The sequence below is a fragment of the Pleurodeles waltl genome, chromosome 8 (genome assembly GCF_031143425.1).
Source record: "Pleurodeles waltl isolate 20211129_DDA chromosome 8, aPleWal1.hap1.20221129, whole genome shotgun sequence".
NCBI classification, from domain to species: domain Eukaryota; kingdom Metazoa; phylum Chordata; class Amphibia; order Caudata; family Salamandridae; genus Pleurodeles; species Pleurodeles waltl.
Window position 1 is genome coordinate 1498607093 of NC_090447.1, and position 23562 is coordinate 1498630654.

The 23562-nt window shown below is 47.6% G+C and overlaps 1 protein-coding gene across 3 annotated transcripts in view; it reads left to right on the forward strand.

The window, feature by feature from the left end:
- Positions 1–23562, forward strand: part of MAEL (maelstrom spermatogenic transposon silencer) — a 999863-nt gene that overhangs the window by 187556 nt on the left and 788745 nt on the right. For all 3 annotated transcript variants that reach the window (XM_069202741.1, XM_069202739.1, XM_069202740.1), the window contains exon 4: positions 9320–9475. In XM_069202741.1, coding sequence (XP_069058842.1) covers positions 9320–9475 — 156 coding nt within the window. The remainder of the gene's footprint in view (positions 1–9319; positions 9476–23562) is intronic.

Sequence of the window (23562 nt, forward strand, 5' to 3'; positions counted from 1 at the left end):
AAAAAGGCTCCCTTGAGCCACTGGGCTGACGAGCTCTGGAGCATGCCAGTGAAGAGGTATTGAAACCGGATGATTAATGGCAGCATTTCCAGCACCCCGCAAACTTGTTCTCTGCTGAAGAAGAGATTAACCCAGAAACACGTGTCCAGAGATGCACAGCAAAGGCTGCACCTATTTAGAGGTGAAATATTTAAAAGTAACTGAGTTCGTTTTTTGAGGAAACTACATTTATCATGATGCAATGGGGCAGATTATTTGCTGGGATGTTAGGCAGGTGTGCTCCTAACTGTTTGTCACCTAGAACTGTTAGCAGTATTTCTAGCGCTGAATGCATTTCAACCCATAATATCCCAAACATACATTCTTGTCAAAACAGACAACATGACAACAATGTATTATCTAAACAAACAAGGAAAGACACACTCGACACAGTTGTGCCTCCTAACACAAAAAATATGGCATTGGGCGATTCACAACCACATTCGCCTAATAGCACAATTTATTCCAGGGATTCAGAACCAGTTGGCAGACAATCTCTCTCGAGTTCACCAACAAACCCACAAATGGGAAATTCACCCCCAAATACTAAACAATTACTTTCAAATTTGGAGAACACCTCAAATAGATCTATTTGCAACAAAGGAAACCTCAAAATGCCAAAACTTCGCATCCAGGTACCCACAAGATCAATCCCAAGGCAATGCTCTATGGATGAACTGGTCAGGGATATTTGCGTACGTTTTTCTCCCTCTCCCTCTCCTTCCATATCTAGTAAACAGGTTGAGTCAAAACAAACTCACTCATACTAATAGCACCAACATGGGCAAGGCAACCTTGGTACACAACACTACTAGACCTTTCAGTAGTACCTCATGTCAAACTACCCAACAGACCAGATCTGTTAACACAACACAAACAACAGATCAGACATCCAAATCCAGCATCGTTGAATCTAGCAATTTGGCTCCTGAATTCCTAGAATTCGGGCACTTAGACCTCACACAAGAATGTATGGAGGTCATAAAACAAGCTAGAAAACCTACCACTAGACACTGCTATGCAAATAAGTGGAAAAGATTTGTTTATTACTGCCATACTAATCAAATTCAACCTTTACACACATCTGCAAAAGAAATAGTAGGATACTTACTACATTTGCAAAAATCTAACCTAGCTTTCTCTTCCATTAAAATACATCTTACGGCAATTTCTGCTTACCTACAAATTACGCACTCAATTTCATTGTTTAAGATAAGTCATAAAGGCGTTTATGGAAGGCCTAAAGAGAATTATACCACCAAGAACACCACCAGTTCCTTCATGGAACCTCAACATTGTCCTAACACGACTCATGGGTCCACCTTTTAAGCCCATGCACTCTTGTGAAATGCAATATTTAACGTGGAAGGTTGCATTTTTAATTGCCATCACATCTCTAAGAAGAGTGAGTGAAATTCAAGCATTTACCATTCAAGAACCATTTATTCAAATACACAAAAATAAAGTTGTTCTACGGACCAATCCTAAATTTTTACCAAAAGTAATCTCACCGTTCCACTTAAATCAAACGGTAGAAATACCAGTGTTCTTCCCACAGCCAGATTCTGTAGCCGAAAGAGCACTACATACATTAGACATCAAAAGAGCACTAATGTACTACATTGACAGAACAAAACTAATTCGAAAGACAAAACAACTATTTATCGCCTTTCAAAAACCTCATACAGGAAATCCAATTTCAAAACAAGGCATTGCTAGATGGATAGTTAAGTGCATTCAAACCTGCTATCTTAAAGCTAAAAGAGAACTGCCTATTACACCAAAGGCACACTCAACCAGAAAGAAAGGTGCTACCATGGCCTTTCTAGGAAATATTCCAATGAACGAAATATGTAAGGCAGCAACATGGTCTACGCCTCATACATTTACCAAGCACTACTGTGTAGATGTGCTAAATGCACAACAAGCAACAGTAGGTCAAGCTGTATTAAGAAAATTATTTCAAACTACTTCAACTCCTACAGGCTGATCCACTGCTTTTGGGGAGATAACTGCTTACTAGTCTATGCACAGCATGTGTATCTGCAGCTACACATGCCATCGAACGGAAAATGTCACTTACCCAGTGTACATCTGTTCGTGGCATTAGTCGCTGCAGATTCACATGCGCCCACCCGCCTCCCCCGGAGCCTGTAGCCGTTTAGAAGTAGATCTTAAACATTTGTACATTTGTAAATATATTACTTAAAACTTTATTATGTACATACGCATTCACTCCATTGCATGGGCACTATTACTAGCATACACAACTCCTACCTCACCCTCTGCGGGCAAAACAATCTAAGATGGAGTCGACGCCCATGCGCAATGGAGTCGAAATGGGAGGAGTCCCTCGGTCTCGTGACTCGAAAAGACTTCTTCGAAGAAAACAACTTGTAACACTCCGAGCCCAACACCAGATGGCGGACTGTGCACAGCATGTGAATCTGCAGCGACTAATGCCACGAACAGATGTACACTGGGTAAGTGACATTTTCCATATATATATATATATATATATATATATATATATATATATATATATAAAAAAAAATATGCCTGCACACCTACATATTCAGATGGGCTTTGTCATACTTCTTCATACGTTTTTGTTCAGCCGTAATTCACATCTTGCTTCTGACCACCAGAGGATACGGTATGGTGCATGTATAGGTCCACTTCAGTCATTGGCAATCTTAACTGATCATGTGCACACCCACCTAAAGTATTGCTAGTGATGTGACAAAAATACATGTCTTTGGTAATGGTTCCTCTTTCCAGGCTTTTTATCTTTCAGTATATTTGCCGTCATTCTGTTTAAACTGCCCTCAAGTTACAGTAGCTAATAGTCGTTGATAACTTTTATTCAGTATGTTAAATGCATTTTCCTGCACTGTTTATTAAACTAAAGGGTTTATATACCTGCATTAAGTACACCTGCCTGTTGAGAAGCACTCGTACTGTTCTGTAAGATTGTGTTCTTTTCTTTTTTTGTTGCATGCATAGGACAGTGTGTTTTTCTATTTTGAGGCATATTCTTTGACTAAAACATTGAAGAAATGGAGCTAAGACACAGCCTGTCAAGACTAGATCTATTTGCTTCACCTGCAACCAATGTCTGTTGTGTTCTGGTCCTTATAGATTCATATGGCAGCACTATCATAAAAGTAGGGCTAGATGTACTGATTAAAATCCAGTTTTTCTGATGGATACAACTACCTGTGGATTCCTCACCTAATGAATACTCCCATGGCGCCAGCATTCGACGGAAATCTTCTTACTAGTCTCTGAACGTCGACGAGGACGTCACTCTATGCCACGCGACGCCGTCTGACGTCATACAGGCAATAAGAGGTCCTCGACGACGTGCGGACGTCAGTTCCCTTTTTTCCGTGCATTCGAAACGGTTATCTTCGAGGGAGCAACTGTTACTTTTGCGGTTACAGTGTATATCTTGCTGCGTAGTCTTTCGCTGTGGTAATAATGTCGCAGAGAAAGTCTGGATTTAAGCCTTGTCGTGAGTGTGGAGGCAAGATGTCGGTGACGGATCCTCATTCCGATTGCCTTTGGTGTTTGAGCTCCGACCACGACGTCTCGACTTGTGATTCATGCCAGCACATGAATCCAAAGGCCCTCAAGGAACGTGAGGCGAAGCTGTTTATGGCAAAATCAAAGGAGAAACATCACAAGAAGTCTTCTTACCCAAGACATCGGCGTCATCGAGACTCCCGGCGCCGTAGAGAATCTCGGCGTCATTCAAAGGAGACTCGTTCCAGGTCTTCGGATCGGCGCCGAAGGACATGGGAGATCAGTCCCACGGTTACGCCGCATCCTTCGACGCCGTTGCCCTCTCCGGCGTCTCCAACTTCACCTGGACAGGCGTCGGTGATTGAGGTATTGGAGCCTCAAGTGTTTTCTCCGGCGCAGACGCCGAGGCCGGCGTCGGGGTCGCCTCCGAGACAGGCACCTCAGTATCCGGCTTTTCCCACCCCTGGAGCCGATAGTTCCGCATTCTTGAATGCGATGTATGCCATCTTCCAACAGATGGCTCCAGGGGGTGCTCCGGCTGGGCCTTTGGCCTTTTCTTTGGGTGATCCTGCGCCTCTTCGGCCGGCACCCTTTATGCCCTTTCTCCCGTTTGGGAACATGGGCTCGGCGCCAGTGTCGGCGCCGGTGGCCGCTCCGGTGGCTTCAGAAGGATTGGCCCCGGGGATTTCCATCCCGTCGACGTCGGGATTTCGGCCTGTGACTCCGGTGGGTCCATCTGCTTCAGCTGCTCTTTCGTCGGCGCCGAAGTTACCTGTGGCGCCGGACGCGGCGTCGGTGGCTTCTGAAGATCGGCGCCGATCTTCGACTTCGGCGGAGGCATTGTCGACTCCGCGTATTGAGCAACGACTTCATTCAAGGAGACGTGCTCTCCATGTATTAGAAGAGCAGGAGTACCAACGAGCCCTAGAGGAAGGAGAGCTAGAGGACTCGGGTGATGGGCTGCGTGGACTGGAGTCGGCCAGTGGGCTGGACACTTCCCCTGAGTGGGACCTTTCGTCCCCGGGGGAATATACTGAGGAGGCTGCTTCCTTTCATGCAGTGGTACGGAAGGCAGCTAGTTTTTTGGACCTGCCTTTGCCGGTGGTGGAGGCAAAACAAAACCTTTTAACAGAGGTGCTACATCCGGCCTCAGCCGCGGCGGAGCCTCTGTTGCCATTTAATGACGCTCTGCTGGATCCGGTGTTAGAGGTGTGGAAGAGGCCGGCATCTTCCCCAGCAGTTCAGAGCCGTGGCCAGGAGGTATCGGGTGGCTCCAACTGACCCTGGTTTCCTATCTAGGCACCCTACGCCGGAGAGCTTGGTGGTGCAGGCCTCCTGTTCGTCCAAGTCAGCGCCTGGTTCTTTTCCGACGGTGCCTGGGGACAGAGATTCAAAGAAGCTAGAGGCGCAGTCGAAGAAGATTTTTTCGTCCTGCAGTCTGGCATTAAAAGCCACCAATGCAACCTGTATCCTGGGGAGGTATATTCATGCTCTGATGGATGACATTTCCTCTTCGTTTACAGAGCTTCCCCAGGGTCTTTTGGATCTTGTCTCAAATGCCCAGGCTGCTGCGACCCAAATTATCCAGACGGGACTGGATACCACCGACTCGGTAGCCAGGGCAATGGGCACAACTGTGGTGGCAAGGAGACAGGCCTGGCTCCGTAACTCGGGCTTTTCTGCAGATGTACAGTCCACATTGTTGGATCTCCCGTTTGATGGGGACAAACTGTTTGGAGCTAAGGCTGATTCGGCCTTGGAACGTTTTAAGGAAAGCAGGGCCACGGCTAAGTCGTTAGGGCTCCAAGCTCCTTCTTCCACGGCCTCTTCCAGATTCTTCAGGAGGTTTCGTGGATTTGGGCGTGGCTCTTCCTCCTCTTCCTTTCGGGGGAGATATCAGCAACCTGCTTCTTCCCATCCCTATAGATCTTTCAGGGGGAGAGGTAGGGTCCGCACCAGAGGAGCCTCTCAGCAGCACTCTGCCTCTTCCTCATCCTCTGCCGGGGTGCAGCAGGGGAAGCAGCCTTAGGCTTCCACCATTTCCCACTCACTCCTCTCCTGTAGGGGGAAGATTACAGCATTTTCTCACCAAATGGAAGACTGTTACATCGGACACTTGGGTTCTCAGTGTTGTGGGAAAAGGCTACACCCTTCCCTTTCGGGAGTTCCCGCCCCGCCCTTCTTATTGTTCAGAAGAACACCTCCTGTTGCTAGAACAGGAGGTGCAAGTCCTCCTTTCAAAGGGCGCAGTGGAGTTGGTCCCGGAGCAGGAAAGGGGTCGAGGATGTTACTCAAGGTATTTCCTGATTCCCAAGAAGGATGGTCGTTTGAGACCAATTCTGGACCTGAGGATCTTGAATTGGTTCCTCAAGCAGGAAAAGTTCAAGATGCTGACCCTAGCACAGGTGCTTTTGGCGTTGAACATGGAAGACTGGATGGTGTCTGTCGACTTGCAGGATGCTTACTTTCATATCCCGATACTCAAGTCACACAGGAAGTATCTCCGGTTTGTGGTGGGATCGCAACACTATCAGTTTGCGGTCCTTCCGTTTGGTCTTACTTCAGCACCTCGAGTCTTCACGAAGGTGATGTCGGTGGTTGCGGCAGAACTCAGAAGGAAGGGGATAGCAGTATTCCCTTACTTGGACGACTGGTTGATCAAAGCCAAGTCCCCAGAGCTTGTGTCGCATCATCTGCAGTCAACAACCCAGTTGTTGTTCGACCTGGGTTTTTCGGTGAACGAGCCCAAATCTCACCTAGAGCCCTCTCAGCGCCTCCTGTTCATAGGGGCAGTACTGGATACAACATTGGGTCGGGCCTTTCCTCCGCCTCAGCGGATTCAAGATATTCAGGATTTGGTTCCAATGTTTCAAAATGGAGCGGTAGTTCCAGTCCTCAAGGTCCTTCGTCTGCTCGGTCTTTTTGCCTCCTGCATTCTGTTGGTCACGCATGCTCGCTGGCACATGAGGGCTCTTCAGTGGTGCCTCCGAAGGCAGTGGTCTCAACACAAAGGGGATCTAGAGGGTACTGTCAAGATCTCCAGAGATGCTGCTGTGGATTTGAAGTGGTGGATTGCAAGCAACAATCTTTCACAAGGAAAGCCGTTCCAGCAGTCGCCACCAGTGGTCACAGTCATAACGGATGCTTCCACTCTAGGGTGGGGAGCTCATCTGGGGGATCTGGAGATCAAAGGTCTTTGGTCTCCAGAGGAACAGATGTTTCACATCAATCTGTTAGAGTTACGGGCTGTACGTCTGGCTCTCAAGGCCTTCCTCCCTTCCCTTCGTGGTCAGTCGGTACAGGTCCTAACGGACAATACTACCACGATGTGGTACATAAACAAGCAGGGAGGAGTGGGGTCGTACCTTCTCTGCAGAGAAGCTCTTCGACTATGGTCCAGGGCAAAGGACCATCAGATTTGCTTGATAGCAAACCATCTGGCCGGAGTTTTGAACGTGCGTGCGGACAGTCTCAGTCGCCACTTCTCGGCAGACCACGAGTGGCGTCTCCATCCAGATCAAGTCCGTTTAATCTTCCAGAGGTGGGGGTTTCCTCGGGTAGATCTGTTCGCCACTCGAGAGAACGCGCATTGTCCGTTGTTCTGCAGCCTTCAGTATCCGATGCAGGGAGCGTTGGGGGACGCGTTTCAAATAACCTGGTGCTGCCAGTTGCTTTGCGCGTTTCCTCCCATACCCTTGATTCCTCGAGTATTGAGGAAGATTCGCCAGGACCGGGCTCTAGTCATCCTAATAGCTCCGGATTGGCCAAGGAGGGTATGGTATTCCGACCTTCTCCAACTCTCAATGTGCCCGCCGCTCCGTCTCCCTTTCAGGGCAGACCTCCTCTCGCAGTCGCAGGGGCAGGTTCTACACCCCAACCTCCAGAGTCTGCACCTACATGCCTGGAGATTGAACGGGACAACCTGAGTTCCTTCTCTCTCCCGCCTGAGGTAGTGGATGTTATATTAGCGGCCAGGCGACACTCCACTAAATCTATCTACGCTAATAGATGGTCTAAATTTGTTGCGTGGTGTGGAGAGAGGCAGATTGATCCTTTGCATGCTCATCTATCGGACGTTTTGTCTTTTGCTCTGTCTCTAGCGCAGAAAGGTTGTGCAGTGGCTACCATTAAGGGTTATTTATCGGCCTTGTCAGCCTTCATATGTCTTCCAGACCAACCATCTTTATTTAAATCCCCTATTGTTATCAGATTCTTGAAAGGTCTTCTAAATAAATATCCTCCAAAGCCATTCGTTATGCCGCAATGGGATTTGTCCTTGGTCCTGACTTTCCTTATGGGGTCCCCTTTTGAACCTATGCATTCTTGCCCCTTAAGGTATTTGTTTTTAAAAACAGTCTTCCTGATAGCTATAACATCAGCAAGGAGAGTGAGTGAGTTGCAGGCCTTATCAGTAAAGCCCCCTTATACAACTTTTTATGGGGATAAGGTGGTGTTGAGGACCAAGGCTGCTTTCCTCCCGAAGGTTGTTTCACCCTTCCATTTGGCTCAGGCAATTACTTTGTCCACGTTCTATCCTCCGCCTCATCCTTCCAAAGAGGAAGAAAGACTGCACCGTCTGGACCCAAAGAGAGCGTTGAGCTTCTTTATTGATAGAACAAAGGATTTCAGGCTGGAGGATCAGCTGTTTATTGGATACGTGGGCAAGAGGAGAGGAAAGGCAGTCCACAAGAGAACACTATCCAGGTGGGTTGTTCTTTGCATTAAAATATGTTACTCCTTGGCAAAGAAGGATCCTCCTGAGGGCATTAGAGCTCATTCCACCAGAGCTAAGTCGGCCACTTCGGCCTTGGCCAGAGGTGTTCCTGTGGTCGACATCTGCAAGGCCGCAACTTGGTCGTCCCTTCACACTTTTGCAAAACATTACTGTTTGGATTCTGAGGTTAGAAGGGACGGCCATTTTGCACGGTCAGTGCTGCAGGATTTCTTGGTTTGACCATTTAGGCACCCACCGCCGGGCGTGGTACTGCTTTGGGACTCTATTCATTAGGTGAGGAATCCACAGGTAGTTGTATCCATCAGAAGAACGAGTTACTTACCTTCGGTAACGACTTTTCTGGTGGCTACATTAGCTACCTGTGGATTCCTCACGGTCCCACCCGCCTCCCCGTTGCCTTTCTGGTCTTACCAAGTAATCCTTGAGTACGCTCCTCTTGGTCTTTGAGGGTGCAATAGATGTGTATATAATATATTTATATATATGTATATATGTATATATCTTTGTGTATATACTTGATGTGTGTATATATTTTAAAAGAGTTTTATATATATATATATATATATATATATATATATATATATAAAGATTTACAGTTATTCATGCAATGTTGTGTATTTTTACAATATAATGGGATGTTGCCTTGCTCTTTCATTGCATTGCCTGGTTGTTCTCATGCACGTAAAAAAATGATTGGTACTGACGTCCGCACGTCGTCGAGGACCTCTTATTGCCTGTATGACGTCAGACGGCGTCGCGTGGGCTAGAGTGACGTCCTCGTCGACGTGCAGAGACTAGTAAGAAGATTTCCGTCGAATGCTGGCGCCATGGGAGTATTCATTAGGTGAGGAATCCACAGGTAGCTAATGTATCCACCAGAAAAGTCGTTACCGAAGGTAAGTAACTCGTTCATCTTGAACATAAGGAATTGTTGAGCTAGCTGCGTCTTAAAATATTAACTCCTGTATGGGTACATCATGTTTCACTTTGCATTTTTGTTGATGTATCTTCCTTTAGATTTTCCTTGGGGCACATTTTACTTTATTAATATTTTGAGCCATGGTGAGCTGCCTCCACACTGTGAGCAACGCTTCTTGCCTTGTGAGATTGGATCGATTCGATATACCCTAAGCAATGGCATACTGGACTGCTTCCACCACTTCATTGATCCAGGTACATTCTTCATTATGAATATTTGTGAACTCATTTCTTATTCTTGCTTTTAAAAGTATTCTGGAAGGGCCTGATTTAAAAAAAATACCTATTGGTGTTTGATATTTGGTGTCCCTTCTTTGATGAACTGTGCTTTTGGGCCCATCTTCCACTCGCCCAAAAGGAGGTCCTGCATTCGTAGTACAATGGCCAGGTATTTCTTCTATATCCAGAAGCACTATAGCTGCACGTATAGATTGAGCATTAACTAAAATCCTATTTTCTGGCTGACATTGCAGATGTCCTCTTGGCTTCCAAGAAATCTGTCACAAAATCTACATCTGTGGTTCATGGAAGAAGTTTGTTCAGTATTGTGTTGCAAAGGCTGAACCTTTTTCAGTCCCAATTTTCTTGTGCCCTATGCTTCATACTTTCTTGCCAGACAGTGCCTAGTATTGGCAACTGTAAAGTGTTACTTGTGTCGTTCTGGCTAGCTTTGTTTGTCACCATATCTGGCACATTTTCTTAGGGGTGTAGTTTACTTGTTTTGTCTCACTCTGTTTATTGTTCCTGTGTGTGATTTGAACCATGTTAATGTCCATTTTCAGCTGATGAGCAGTTGCTCTATTTAAGTCCTGAACCTGTAAACATTCTTCCTATTGCCAATGACATCATGTCCGATCACTATTCATGGTCATTTTAGTACAAAGTAGTTTTAGGCACTTCTCTCTCCCCCACCCTTTTGTTTTCTTTCTTTAATTAAAAACAATATAATTTATTAGCCTTTCTCAATATGGAGCATGCAACGATGGCCCTCAATTGAAACCCTGTTCAGACCATCACCTGAAAAGTATAGACCAAGACTTCACAGGAAGCATAGTGGTGATTTGGCACACACATCCTCACTCATCATATATTTTCATCTTTTGCGAGTTCCCAAGTGCAGTCGTATTCAGACCTCTCTCCCTCCACAATAACTCCCCAGTACTCCCACCAGTCAGACCAGATCTTAATAAACTTTTGTGGACAACATCTTGAGTTGTAGACGGGCATTTCCCCTAACATACAGTGATCTGATCTCCTGGCATGATGCACCTCCTCAACCCCCAATCTGCCTGTATCATTCACTTCTACCACGAGTCCTATATAGACTTGTATCTATGGGAGTCCAACTCTTCTCTAATATGTAGCGGTGTGAGTTTAGGATCAGGTGGTAATGGGCCACCCGAGGCCCAGTGCTCTCAACTCCCATCCCCATATTGTTGAATCACTGGGCATGTCCGGATAGTGTGGGTAAAGTTTCTTTCTACAGACCTGCATCTAGTGTAGGTGGGGGAGGGTATGGTTCCAGAACACCATAGTCTAGAGTTGTGCAATATTCTCAATTGAATTGCTCATATCTGCATGGCTATCGCTATCATTCTGGGACATCCTGAAATTCTTCCTTCAACATTCTGGCATCCTGCCATTCTTTCTCTTAAGTCACCAGGATCCCTTTTCCATGCTCCTTGCAACATATCAAATGCATCTAGTGAATTGGCACGTGTCTTCTTTGCTACCGAAAGTGATGTCTGCTTTTCACTTGGTCAAAACAAAAAATGTGTAACTCCTTATACCACGAATTCAATACCAACGAATACTTCGTGCTTGGGTTTGACAATCACCAGTCATCATGCTTATAAGTCAGTATTCTTTATCCTCACATCCTCAAGTCTGTCATCTTTTCATGACGTACAATTTAAAACCGAACGATTACTGAGTGTAGGAAGCTGGGCTGGTGTGTGGTCGGTACCTTATACCGGGTCCAGGTATCCCTTATTAGTGAAATGTATGCAGTGTCTAGAAGCCAGGCTCTCTAGAGGTAGCAGTGGATGAGCAGCAAAGGCTTATCTAGAAGACCTGCAAAGCTCATCCCACTAGTCACACAGCACTTACACACATCAAAGAATACAAGATATATACACTAGGTGTCAGAAATAGGCATACCCAACAAGCTGAGGATTGCAGGAGTTAGTCGACTGCGCAGAAGAGAAGTCAGCACTGCAGCCCTGAAGTCGGAGTAGAGTTCCTGGAGTATGCAGGTGATGTCCCACACCGGAAGGAAGATTGCGGTTGGTTTTGCGTTTCTGGATTCCACCAACAAGCCTTGGCACAGGCAAAACTTGCGGTTGGCGGAAAGTGGTGCTGCATGACCAGCAAGGCCCAGGAGGACTCAATCCAGTAGAAGGAATCCGAGGGGAACCTCAACATTGCAGAGAGCCCACAGAAGCACAGGCAGCACGCACAGGAGTCTCACAGGACAGGGACACAGAAGGTGCAAAAGGAGCCCAGGCAGCACTACGAAGAAGGATCCCACACCGCAGGAGAGCCACTAAGTGAGCTGCGCATCGCAGGAAGGAGTGCTGGTGGCTGGAGCTACCTGAAGCCCCCTGGGAAGAAGTGCCAACAAGCCTTGGCAGCTGCAAATGACGCGGTGCACAGGAGTACTGTCCTGCGTGGGAAGGCAAGGGCTTACCTCCACCAGAGTTGGACAGCTGGTAGAGAGGACCGTCTGGACCACTTCCAACCACTACCCATGCTGCAGGATCCATGCAGCTCAGCAGGAGAGGGGATCTGCGCAGTCGGTCATCGTTGGTGTTGGTGCCTGCAGATGCAGGAGAGTGACTCCTTCACTCCAAGGGAGATTCCTTCTGGCCTGTGTAGACTGAAGATGGGCTTTCCTCTGAGGATGCACAACCGGGGAAATGTTGTAGAAGCTGGAAGGAGCTGGATAAACAATTTTGGAGGCAAAGTCTTCGTCTTTGTAGGAGATTGTCGGGTTCTGGAGAGTCCAGATGCAGTTTCTTTGGTCAGAAGTCAAAGTAAGGTTTGCAGAGGATTCCTGTTGTAATCTTGCAAGCTGAATCTGGGGAACCACCCAAATGAGAGACCCTAAATAGCTCTGAAAGGGGGATTGGCCACCTATCAGGAGGGAGCTCTGGTTTCACCGGCCTGGCCTGGCCACTCAAATGTTCCCAGAGTTTCTTGCCAATCTTGGATTTAAGATGGCAGAACCCAGCGACTCTCTGGAGCAGCTCTGGGCACCACCCGTGGGATGTGATGGACAGGGGAGTGGCCTCCTGCCTTTCCATTGTCCAGTTTCGCGCCAGAGCAGGGAGTGGAGGTCCGTGAACCGGTGTAGAGTGGTTTATGCACGGAGAGCACCAAATGTGCCCTTCAAAGCTTACCAGTGGCTTGGAGAGGCTACCCCTCCTAAGCCATGTAATACCTATTTCCAAAGCGAGAGGGTGCAACACCCCTCTCCCAAAGGAAATACTTTGTTCTGCCTTCCTGGGCTTCAGCTGCTTAAGCAACAAGAGGGCAGAAACCGGTTTGTAAGGTGGCAGCAGCTGGGGCTGCCTGGAAAACCTCAGAAGGCTGTGGAAGCAATGCTGGGGGTCCTCTCCTGAGCCTCCAGAGGACATGGAATCATACAACCAATACTTGCAAAAGTATTTGGGTATGATTCCAACATGTTTGATACCAACATAACTAAGTTCGTAGTTACTGTTATGTAGCTGGGCATAGGTAGTGACCTATGTCCAAGACACCTGTAAAATGGCATCCCCACACTCAAAGTCCAGGAAAATGGGTCTGGAGTTTGTGGGGGCACCTCTACTAGTGCAGGGGTGCCATCACACACCGGTACATGCACTCTGCATGGCCTGCAGAACCCTTTGCATGGGCTCCCTATGGGTGGCAGAATAACTGCTGCAGTCCATAGGTATCCCCTGGAACCCCAATGTCATGGGTACCTAGTTAACATATACTAGGGGCTTACATGGGGACATCAGTATGCCAATTGTGGGATGAAATAGAGTTTTGGGAGCGAGAACATAATCACTGGGGTCCTGGTTAGCAGGATCCCAGTGAACAGTCACACTGACATCAGGCAGAAAAGGGGGTAACCATGCCAAGAAAGAGGGTACTTTCCTACAGTGAGATTTCTGAAAGGTCTTGTTCAAATGTTTCTCCCCAAGTCTTTTGTGATGCTGCAGTGGGACCTTAATTTGGTTCCTAGCCAGTGAACTGCTGTCCCTTGCGTCCACTCACTCTCAAAAGTCTGTGTGATAATTTTAGCTTGCAATCTGTCTGCTAATCCACCGTACAGAACTTTTTCCTTACAATCTGGTGTAAGGGACTAATGCAGCATTTGTGCCGAAGGTTGTGATGCTTTTTTCATGTCAGACAAACTCTCATCCTTCCGGCGTTCTTTGCTACATCTTGTTCCTTAAAAGAGTAGGGAAATACTTCATTATTTCGACCCCCAAAATAGCTATTCAGCCTTTACATTGATTGTAACAAGGACCATGGGGTGGTTGATCAGCTTTGTGGGTTTCACAGGGGAAAATGAGGGCTAAGCTATGCAGAAGAGTACCATTGTAAGGTGGATATTTATCTGTATCAAAACTTGCTATGTACTGTCGAAGAAGCAGGCTTCAGAAAACGACAGGGATCATACCACAAGTGCCAAGGCTGCTGGAAATGCTTTGGCATGGGGGAGTTCCTGACTTGGACATGTCAGGTTGCAACATGGATGTCAGTTCACACGTTAAGGTAACACACTGCCCATTCAGTCCTCTATGACTTTCTGGTTTGAGTCATTCCATGAACCCACAACCTTGGGTTATACTGCTTTGATCTATTCACAAGGTAAGAATCTGCAGTTAAAAGTAACCATCAGAAGACCAAGTTACTTACCTTTGGTAACCACCTTTCTGATGTTTACTTTAACTGTAGATTCCTTACTACCCATCCACCTCCCGTGAAGTGGACTCATTTCTGCACCTTTAAAAAGGTCCCAATTTAGTGATCTGCACATTATCCGATCTGATTAGTTACGGGCTCGGCTTCCAACGGCACAGACAGAATTCGGAAAGAAGCTGTGGTCTGATCATAGGGTTTATGGCTATATAACTTCTTTGTCCTTTCCAGTGTGGGACAGGGTAAAAGCTGAACTATGCCACCTACCAGTGCCCTGGGAAATTACTGGGAAAGTTCTTCGGATCCAGACTAGCTCCTGGAAGAGTGTTCTTAAAATGATGAACCTGCAGATAGAGCAGCCACCAAAAAAAAATCGTTACTCAAGAGGAGTAACATCTTCATCACCCGCAGAGTTTGGATTTTCGGTGGCCAGATGGCTGTTAACATACATGCGATTTGCTTACTGGAGCTGACAAGCAGCTGTTTACCTGATACAAACTGCCTCCACAGCATTGGTTATTGCAGATACCAACAGGCAGTCCTCACATGTGTTTTATTGCTTTCTGCTCTTATAAAGAAGCATGTTAATCAGTGACCATTCCAACACACATCACTGACCCTTTCAACTGCCTCATATAGGAGATCATAATTTTGGTGGGCGTAATGTGTGGAGATAGGTTGACAACCATTTATCTTGCTGATGTTAGTGAGGGTTGTCGTTGGTTATGGGTGAAAAGCTGTGGAGTTGGATACTGAGATGATGTATGATTAATTCAGTTGGTTTAAACTGCCCAGTAGTGTTTGCACATCCTGGTCATGGATACATGTGAATAGCTGATGTGATAGATTTTTAAACGGCTGTCTGTAAATCTTTCTTCTTATCAGGGCTTAAATGACCCAAGTGCTGAAGGGGTTTGGGGGACGGTGCAGAGTCCAGCTCCTTCAAGAAGATATCAGTGGTGCCCTTAAAAGAATACATGCTCCTGAAAGGGTTTTTACGTTGATGGTAGTTTCCTCATTTGAGTGGTGGCAGGCCAGAGAGTTTGACAACGTAACAATAAGGAGACATTTGCTAATTGAATGATCCAGTGCTGTATCCTTACAATGAAAGATCCGTATCTAGTAAAGCGACTGTTTTGCTGCTGTCTGTATAATAGATTCATGGTTCAATAATTGCAGTGAAGTGGTTATGGGTGTTTGAGACTCAGCTTGATTTGTAATAAGTAGTTTTGCTGAATAAAAACTAACATTAGATTAAGAGCACGATGGATTGCTTGGGGAGGATTTATTAAGAGAAATTGGTAAAGGGTATGGAGGGAGCATTTGTTAGATACCATAGATGAGTTAAGGTAGGGAAGTGTGGTGAAAACATAATAGAGGAGGCAGCATTCTAAGGGATGCTTTACGAAATGCAGTGCTGGAGGAGTGTGAACAGAGGAGATTGTTCATGTCTGCATGTCCTGGTGTACTTAGTGGTGTGTTACTTAGTATGGAGTGTGTAAAGCTTTCATTACCCACCTTTTATGTGGCGGTTACTGCTCTGTCACATTGGGCTGATAGTTCCATCATTCAGTAACGGGTGTGGTCCTACATCTTGAGCACGGTCTTACTCCGGCATTGTTATTGAAGCTGACTAAACTTGCACCTCTTTCTTCATTTGCATTTATTAAGCTAGGTTCAGGGATTGGTTGCGAGTTCAGATAGTAACATTGAAAACTGAGATTTTGCAGTTTCAGAAGGAGAAGCAAACTGTATAGCTGTAGATTCTATTTTCACACATTAAGTATGTGTAAGGAAATGCCTCCTTGGCATGGTTGCCCCCCCTGACTTTTTGCCTTTTGTTGATGCCAGTTATGATTGAAAGTGTGCTAGGACCCTGCTATCCAGACCCCCAGCACCAGTGTTCTTTCCCTAAACTGTACCTTTGTTCCCACAATTGGCACAGCCCTGGCACACAGATAAGTCCCTTGTAAATGGTACACCTGGTACCAAGGGCGTGGATACCAGGGAAGGTCTCTAAGGGCTGCAACATGTCTTATGCCACCCTAGGGACCCCTCACTCAGCACATGCACACTGCCTCACAGCTTGTGTGTGCTGGTGGAGGGAAAAAGACTGTCGACATGACACTCCCCTCAGAGTGCCATGCCAACCTCACACTGCCTATGGCATAGATAAGTCAACCCTCTAGCAGGCCTTACAGCCCTAAGGCAGGGTGGGCTATACCATAGGTGAGGGCATAGGTGCATGAGCACTATGCCCCTACAGTGTCTAAGCAAAACCTTAGACATTTTAAGTGCAGAGTAGCCCTAAAGAGTATATGGTCTGGGAGTTCGTGTTTGACAAACTCCACAGTTCCATAATGGCTACACCTGAAATCTGGGAAGTTTGGTATCAAACTTCTCAGCACAATAAATGCACACTGATGCCAGTGTGGGAATTATTGTAAAACCCACACAGAGGGCATCTTAGATGCCCCCTAAATACAAGTCTGACTCCTAGTGCTAAGCTGACCAGTTTCTGCCATCCTGCAACAACCAGACGAGTTTCTGGCCACATGGGGAGAGTGCCTTTGTCACTCTGTGGCCAGGAACAAAGCCCGTACTGGGTGGAAGTGCTTCTCACCTCCCCCTGCAGGAACGGTAACACCTGGTGGTGAACCTCAAAGGCTCATGCCTCTTGTTACAGCACCCTAGGGCATCCCAGCTAGTGGAGATGCCCACCCCTCCAGCCACTGCCTTCACTTTTGGCGGCAAGGCTGGAGGAGATAATGAGAAACGAGTCACCCACCAGTCAGGACTGCCCCTAAGGTGCCCTGAGCTGAGGCGACCCCTGCCTTTAGAAATCCTCCATCTTGAGATTGGAGGATACCCCCAATAGGATTATGAATGTGACCCCCTCCCCTCAGGGAGGAGGCACAAAGAGGGTGTAGCCCCCCTCCAGGACAGTAGCCATTGGCTACAGCCCTCCTGACCTAAACACACCCCTAAATTTAGTATTTAGGGTGACCCAGAACCCAAGAAATCAGATTCCTGCAACCTACGCAAAGAATGACTGCTGACCTGAAAGCCCTGCAGAGACCACGGAGACAAATGACTTGGCCCCAGCCCTACCGGCCTGTGTCCAGACTCAAGGAACCTGCACAGCGACAGATCCGACAGGGACCAGTGACCTCTGAAGCATCAGAGGACTGCCCTGAACCGAAGGACATAGAAACTCCTGCGAACAGCGGCACTGTTCATCAACAGCAACATTTTTGCAACTTTGAAACCACTTTTAAAGAACTCTCTTCCTGCGGGAAGCACAAGACTTCACCCGGCGCCCCCGGTTTGAGCTCCAGAGAACCATCACTGCAGAGAGGACTCCCAGGTGACTGCAACTTTGGGAGTAACCTGAGATTAACCCCCCCCCTTGCCCCCCCACAGCGACGCCTGCAGAGAGGATCCAGAGGCTCCCCCTGACTGCAACTGCCTGGAACAAAAAACCCGATGCCTGGACCAAGCACTGCACCCGCAGCCCCCAGACCTGAAAGGAACCAATCTCTAGTACAGGAGTGACCATCAAGTGACCCTCTGCCTAGCCCAGTCTGTGGCTGGCCCGAGAAGCCCACGTGCCCTGCCTGCATCGCTAGAGTGACCCCCTAGAGGTAAGTACTAGAAATTCTCTCCTTCCCCCGTTGCCCCACCCAAAGTCAGTGTGTCTGCTTGGACCAGTTTACGTGCAGCCTTTGAAGACAGTGTAGCGGGTGCCCGTGTGTGGGCATAACGCCATTTTGGTATGCTTGTAGTACTGTGCAGATCACTGCAGCCAAACACCTAGCTAAGTTCTTCACCAGAATTTGAACCTCTAAATTAAGAGATATAGACTGATATGATACGCAATTATATCCCCCCTCCCCCTCCCCTTTCAGGTCCAGAGGTAAAGAACTGTTCTGAACTGCCCCCTCGTAAAGTCCAGGAAGTGTTAGGGCTAGGGGCCTTCCCGGACTGCATGGCAGAGATTGCAGACTGGATCTCCTCCACTGTCAATGGCTCATCTAAATCAGATGAATCTGAATACAATAGGCATCTGACAGGGATGTCCAGGATAAGAGGGCATTCCCTCTCTGTCTCTGGGGGCTCCCTGGCTGCATACAGTGCTTAAGTGACGTGGGTAGCATCTTGCCATGGCTGTCGCACCAGTAGTGGTCTCGCCTGACTCTGGTCAAAATTCTATAAGGATAGTGTAAGGGTGAGCCGCTGTCGCCAGCCAATACAGCAGCTTGTCCACCATATCATCATATGCCTTTCCGGTGGAGTGGGGTCTGCGGAGTCTGGCTGTATTAAGCAGTTTGTTGAAGTACTAAGTGCACCTGCTCCAAGTCCCGATGCTCTGATCGGGAGCTTGGTGTCCTGGCATTGTCCTTAAGGCACTTTCTGGACCTCCAAGATCACGGTCAGCCTTGCATCGGCGTGTTTGGGCTCCTATTGCACTGAAGTGTTGGCCTCTGAGAACCGTCTTAAACGCTTTCCAGAATAGCACCAAGGAGTCTACTGAGCATTTGTTAAGGTAGACCTATTCCTTGATAACAGTGCGTATCTTGTCCCTAAACTCATCATCCCGCAGCCCCCGGCATTGACTGGTCACCCCCTCCCAGTGACAGTAGCACTGGTGTGTGATCCGAGGGCTCTGAGAAGAATGCATGAACCGATGGTCCAGCCCAGGTCTGTGGTAGGAAGGAGGAAATGTTCAATGTGGGAGGACGTGCTGTGTGAGGGTGAATAAGTGTAGTGCCTTTCGAGGTGGTGGTGGTGAAATCGCCAGAGTGCCCAATGCCTCAGCCAAGGACTTAAGGCTAGATGTATGGTACCCCTCCACCCCCCAAACTTGTGTCCACCTGAGCTTTATTAGGGCATGAAAGTCCCTTCGCAACAAGGTGAACCCATAAGGGCTGCTGTCAAGTGTCCTGCCACAGCTTCTAGGTTTGGGCCTATCAGCTGCGAAGGCAAATACATGCTACCTAGGGTCCATGATTGCCCATCCATAATGCCACATATTATAAATTATCTCCCTGCCTGGTCACGGTGCACTGAAGGGACATCAAGAGGGAAGGTTCAGTGTAGTAGGATAGTCACACCACTAGATCCCTTCATGTATCTTGAGTGAAAAACATGAGTAACCATAGCGGCCCAGGAAAGGGCTTCACTTAGACCTAGCCGGTGAGTCTCCTGGAGGAGGACCACAACATGGTTGTACTGCCGCACGTACGACAGGTACAAAGGCAATCTCTCCTTGACCCAGGCACTTTCAGGAGTGTCAAAAAATAAAAAAAATTAATAGAAGAGGACTGCAGCATGTAGACAATCCGAATGGTGTGGAGCTTCTCCTTAACTGGCTGAAAAGTGTGCAGCTGCTGCAATTCAAGGAATAGTCTGGTAATAGCATAATTTGGGGCCCTTCACATAGCAGCCCCCCCCCCCCCCCCCCATCTGCCCCCCCCCTCCTATGCGTGCCTCTCAAAGAATTGGGGGAGGGAGTTTCGTTTGTTGTTGGGTCGGGCCTCTGCATCAGAGACCTGCACCCCCTCTCCACCATGAGACCGGCTGATAGAGCTTGTTGAGGAATCCAGGAATGGAGCCAGTCTGAGATGAATGCCGTTGGGCAGGGTCTCGCTGATCCCTATGGGACCCCCATCAATATGGTTAAGTTGCATCTGGACCTACCCTCTGCGTAACAACCCCCCGTTTTTCTAGATGGTTCACACGCTGGTGGGGTGACGTCACCTCCTTTTAGGAAGGATGTAGTAGAGAGATTCCTCCACTATGAAGGGGTCACTATGTTTCCGTCACCCTCTCCACTGCTGCAGTTGGGACAGGTCCACACTTAGCTCTACTGTCGTGGTTTTGAGGGATGAGCAGGAGTCCTTTATCGCTTGTAGGATTGCAGCTGTGGACTCTGCAGAGGGACGACCAGGCAGCGGGGGCTCGTCTTCTCTGTTTTTTTTTGTCTGTAGTGGGATTGGTGTATTTATTGATCCTCCCCTGGACTGGAGCTGCGGCCTTGTCTCTGCCTATAAGAAGGACCCCTTTAATGTAGGTAAGAGTAAGCCTTCTGTTGTCCAAAGTAGTCTCCAGTAGGACCCCTTGTAGTTGGGCCAATACCTCAGGTCTCTGTGGCTGCTCCCGCTGCTTGGCAAAGGGACAGAAGCCGCACCTCCAAATTGGCTCAACACCCAGTGTCGGGACCACCCACTATTGCGCGGTGTCCAGGCGCAGTCTTCTCAGGACCCATCTGTCCATTCAAAGCATGCAAGGGGGAGGGGGGGAGGGAGAAGACTCCACTGGTGCACCAAAAGGACCTCAGTGGGTGGAACCTGTGGGACTCAAACCAGGTGTAGGAGGTCCCCTCCAGGCCCTGCATATGGGTGGTGGTGCTAGTAATCAAACCAACATCGGCGGCTGACTCGACTGTCTCGTCAGTCATGGCAGGGCTCAGTTCACATCACCCAGGTGGGCCAGGTCACGCCATCTGCTGAGTCCAGCTCTCACAGGGAGAGGGGGTAGAGTTGCGATCACCACCTCTCCCACGACGCAGTCATAGGGTCTGCTCCCTAATAAGGGCCAGACACAAACACAGCACACATCTTTGGCTTACCTCAATAGTCTGGTTTGCCCCTCGGTTTCTCAGCAGGCCGGATTCAAAAGTGGGGACGCCACAGCAGCACCTCTGATAATCATAAGCAGCTCAGTCCTGAAAGGGTCCCTTTGGAGTGCACTGCCACAGGCAAGCTGGAGCGCAACGGGTGGGATGAACCATCTGTGATTATAAATGGATTGTCGAGGATGAGCTTGGAACTCACTTGATTATGCAGCTGCCATGTTGGCTGCTAGCGGGTCATAAGTAGCTCTTATTACAAAAATGGTTGAAGACCCCTTCTCTACACTATTGTACTGACCGTTAACCATTAAGACTGTTGCCATCATTTCTTCCTGCTATCTGTGTGTTCTATGCACTGAGTATTAAGCTTATATTCACTGCTTTGTAATGTCACAAGTTGGTCCTCAGAACCAGAGCTGGTTTGCTTCTAAATGTGTCTAACCCTTTCCAGCTGGGTCAATGAATCATGCTGCCATTTTTCCAGGCTGTAAAGGATGGCTTCGAAAAGTGCGGTGAGTCTTTAAATAGAACGCTGAAATTACTTCAATTAGGATTGTCAGCTCTTTATAGGCTGTGCATACAAAAGGAATGGAAGAAACTGCAGTAAATGTCTAGATGGATTATTTTATGCATCAAAATTTGATATGCCATGGGTCTGAAAGATGCACAGGAGGGGGCTGTGGAGCACTCTTTACTAGAGTAAAGTCCTCAACCTCGGCTTTGTCAGGGGAATTAATTTTGGTGCATTTTGCAGAGTGGCCACTTGGTCAATTTGTCACACTTTCGCCAGATGCTATTATATGGATTCGTAGAGTAGGAGGGATGGGGATTTTTCCTGATCTGTGCTGCAGTCCTCTCTATTATAACCATTGATTGAGGCCTTTCTTCCTGGAGGTACCTCTCACTTGTGATCTAGTCAAAATGTGTGATCTGCAAGTAAACCTATCTATCAGAAGGAAATGTTACTTAACCTTGGAAAATGTTTCTGGTGGATACTGTCCCTGCAGATTCCTCACTGGTCCCGCCCACCTTTCCATTGATAGTTGCTAGTCAGCACAAGGTTCCAATATATTGTTATACTGCATGCCTAATCTGTCTTTCTTGTACTTCTGCGTCGTGGAAAAAAGGGATGACAAACTGACATTGGTATGATGCTGGGGCCCTTTATGGGTTCAGTGACATCAGAGGAATATTTCTTCCGGCATCTAAAAGCTGATGTTTCATACCTTTCGGATAGAGCTATGGAGAAAAGCTGTCTACACCAGTCTCACTCCTGGGGAGTATACACAACGTATGGAGTTTGCAGGTAGTTTGAATATTTATTGGAAACCTAGTGTTTAGGAGTCATGTATCCTGTAGATATTCGTGCTTTTAATGCTCCAGCCCTCTAGTTTTGGGTTCAGATGTTAGCAAGTTGCTTTTCTACAAAGAAGTCTTTTGTGTCATGAGGTAGGACGGACTCCTTCTCCTGGTGCTAATGCATATGTGCATGGACTCAGTTGTAGATTTTGTACTTTCTCCCGTCAGATTCAGATGTGTTCCTTGGCCCCGTTTCAACATTCGTCACGGTTGGCTTTTTGGTTCGTGTATCCCATTCCCATTTATTCAGTTGAATTTCCCATCTGCGTATTCAGTTACTTCTATATCTGTCTTGTTCACTTTGACTGCAGCCCCTGCATGATCTTGCCTTTCAGGACCCTCCTTCAGACTCCATCACATTCTTTTGAGAATGCCTGGCTGGTGATGAAGCGGACGCCCGTACTGCACGTGTTGCATCTGCGGTCAGGAACATGCCATAGAAGAGGAAGGCCACTCTCAGCCGCAGGAGAGGCATTTTTCATCCAGGGCAATTCCGGCTCCGGCCTCGAGGTTGATTTGGAAATGGAGGATGTTACGCTTGCTCAGGAGCCCTGGAGTATGGTATCCTCCCAACCCCCCGCCACCCAAAAAAAAATAATGTTGATCCCTCCACGAGACGATCACCACCTCTGGATCCACCTTCTGGCCATGGTCTGCACAGAGCACCTGATTAGGACACCCACCTTCTGGCTCGATGCCAAAACTCCAGTTGAAGTGAAAGTGTTCAGCGTGGAGTACTAGGCCCCAGAATAACAGCAGATGACTGCTCCACCATCTTTGCCAAGCCAACTGTTGCCGTCTGTGTACCACCTAGACGCAGAGCTAAGGTGCTCAAAGCAGAGCTCAAAGTCCAGATCTAATACACCAGTGGAGCTAATTCTTCATAGACCCCAAGAACAGCTGGATGGGAAACAAAATCAGAACCACATCCAGCCCACACTGGGCGATAAAGGTTCAACTCCTACACCTCCAACATCTAAAAGAAGGCTAACTTTCCAGAGGCTCTGGTCATGCTGATTACTCACAGTGGAAGAGTGGACAAGGTCATCTGCCCTTTGCCCCTTACACCAACCTCCCCACCTCCACCACCACTGTCACCTTTACCACTTCAGTATATGGTAGACCCAATACAGGGCTCAAAAAATGACTCGACAACTCGGTATGGTGAGTTTTATTTTGAGGTCGAGCTGTTTTTAGATTCCAATCTAACCTTCTGGCAGGTGGACAATGAACAGGTATTCTGTTTAGTCAGAAACTAAATTAGCAATTAAGTTGTCTTTAAATCTTATTCTTTTCACATTTGCTCTGTTCAGAGACAGGGTTCAAAAGTCAGTTTCTTTTTGCAATGCAAATACTTTTCCTTGTGACTGCT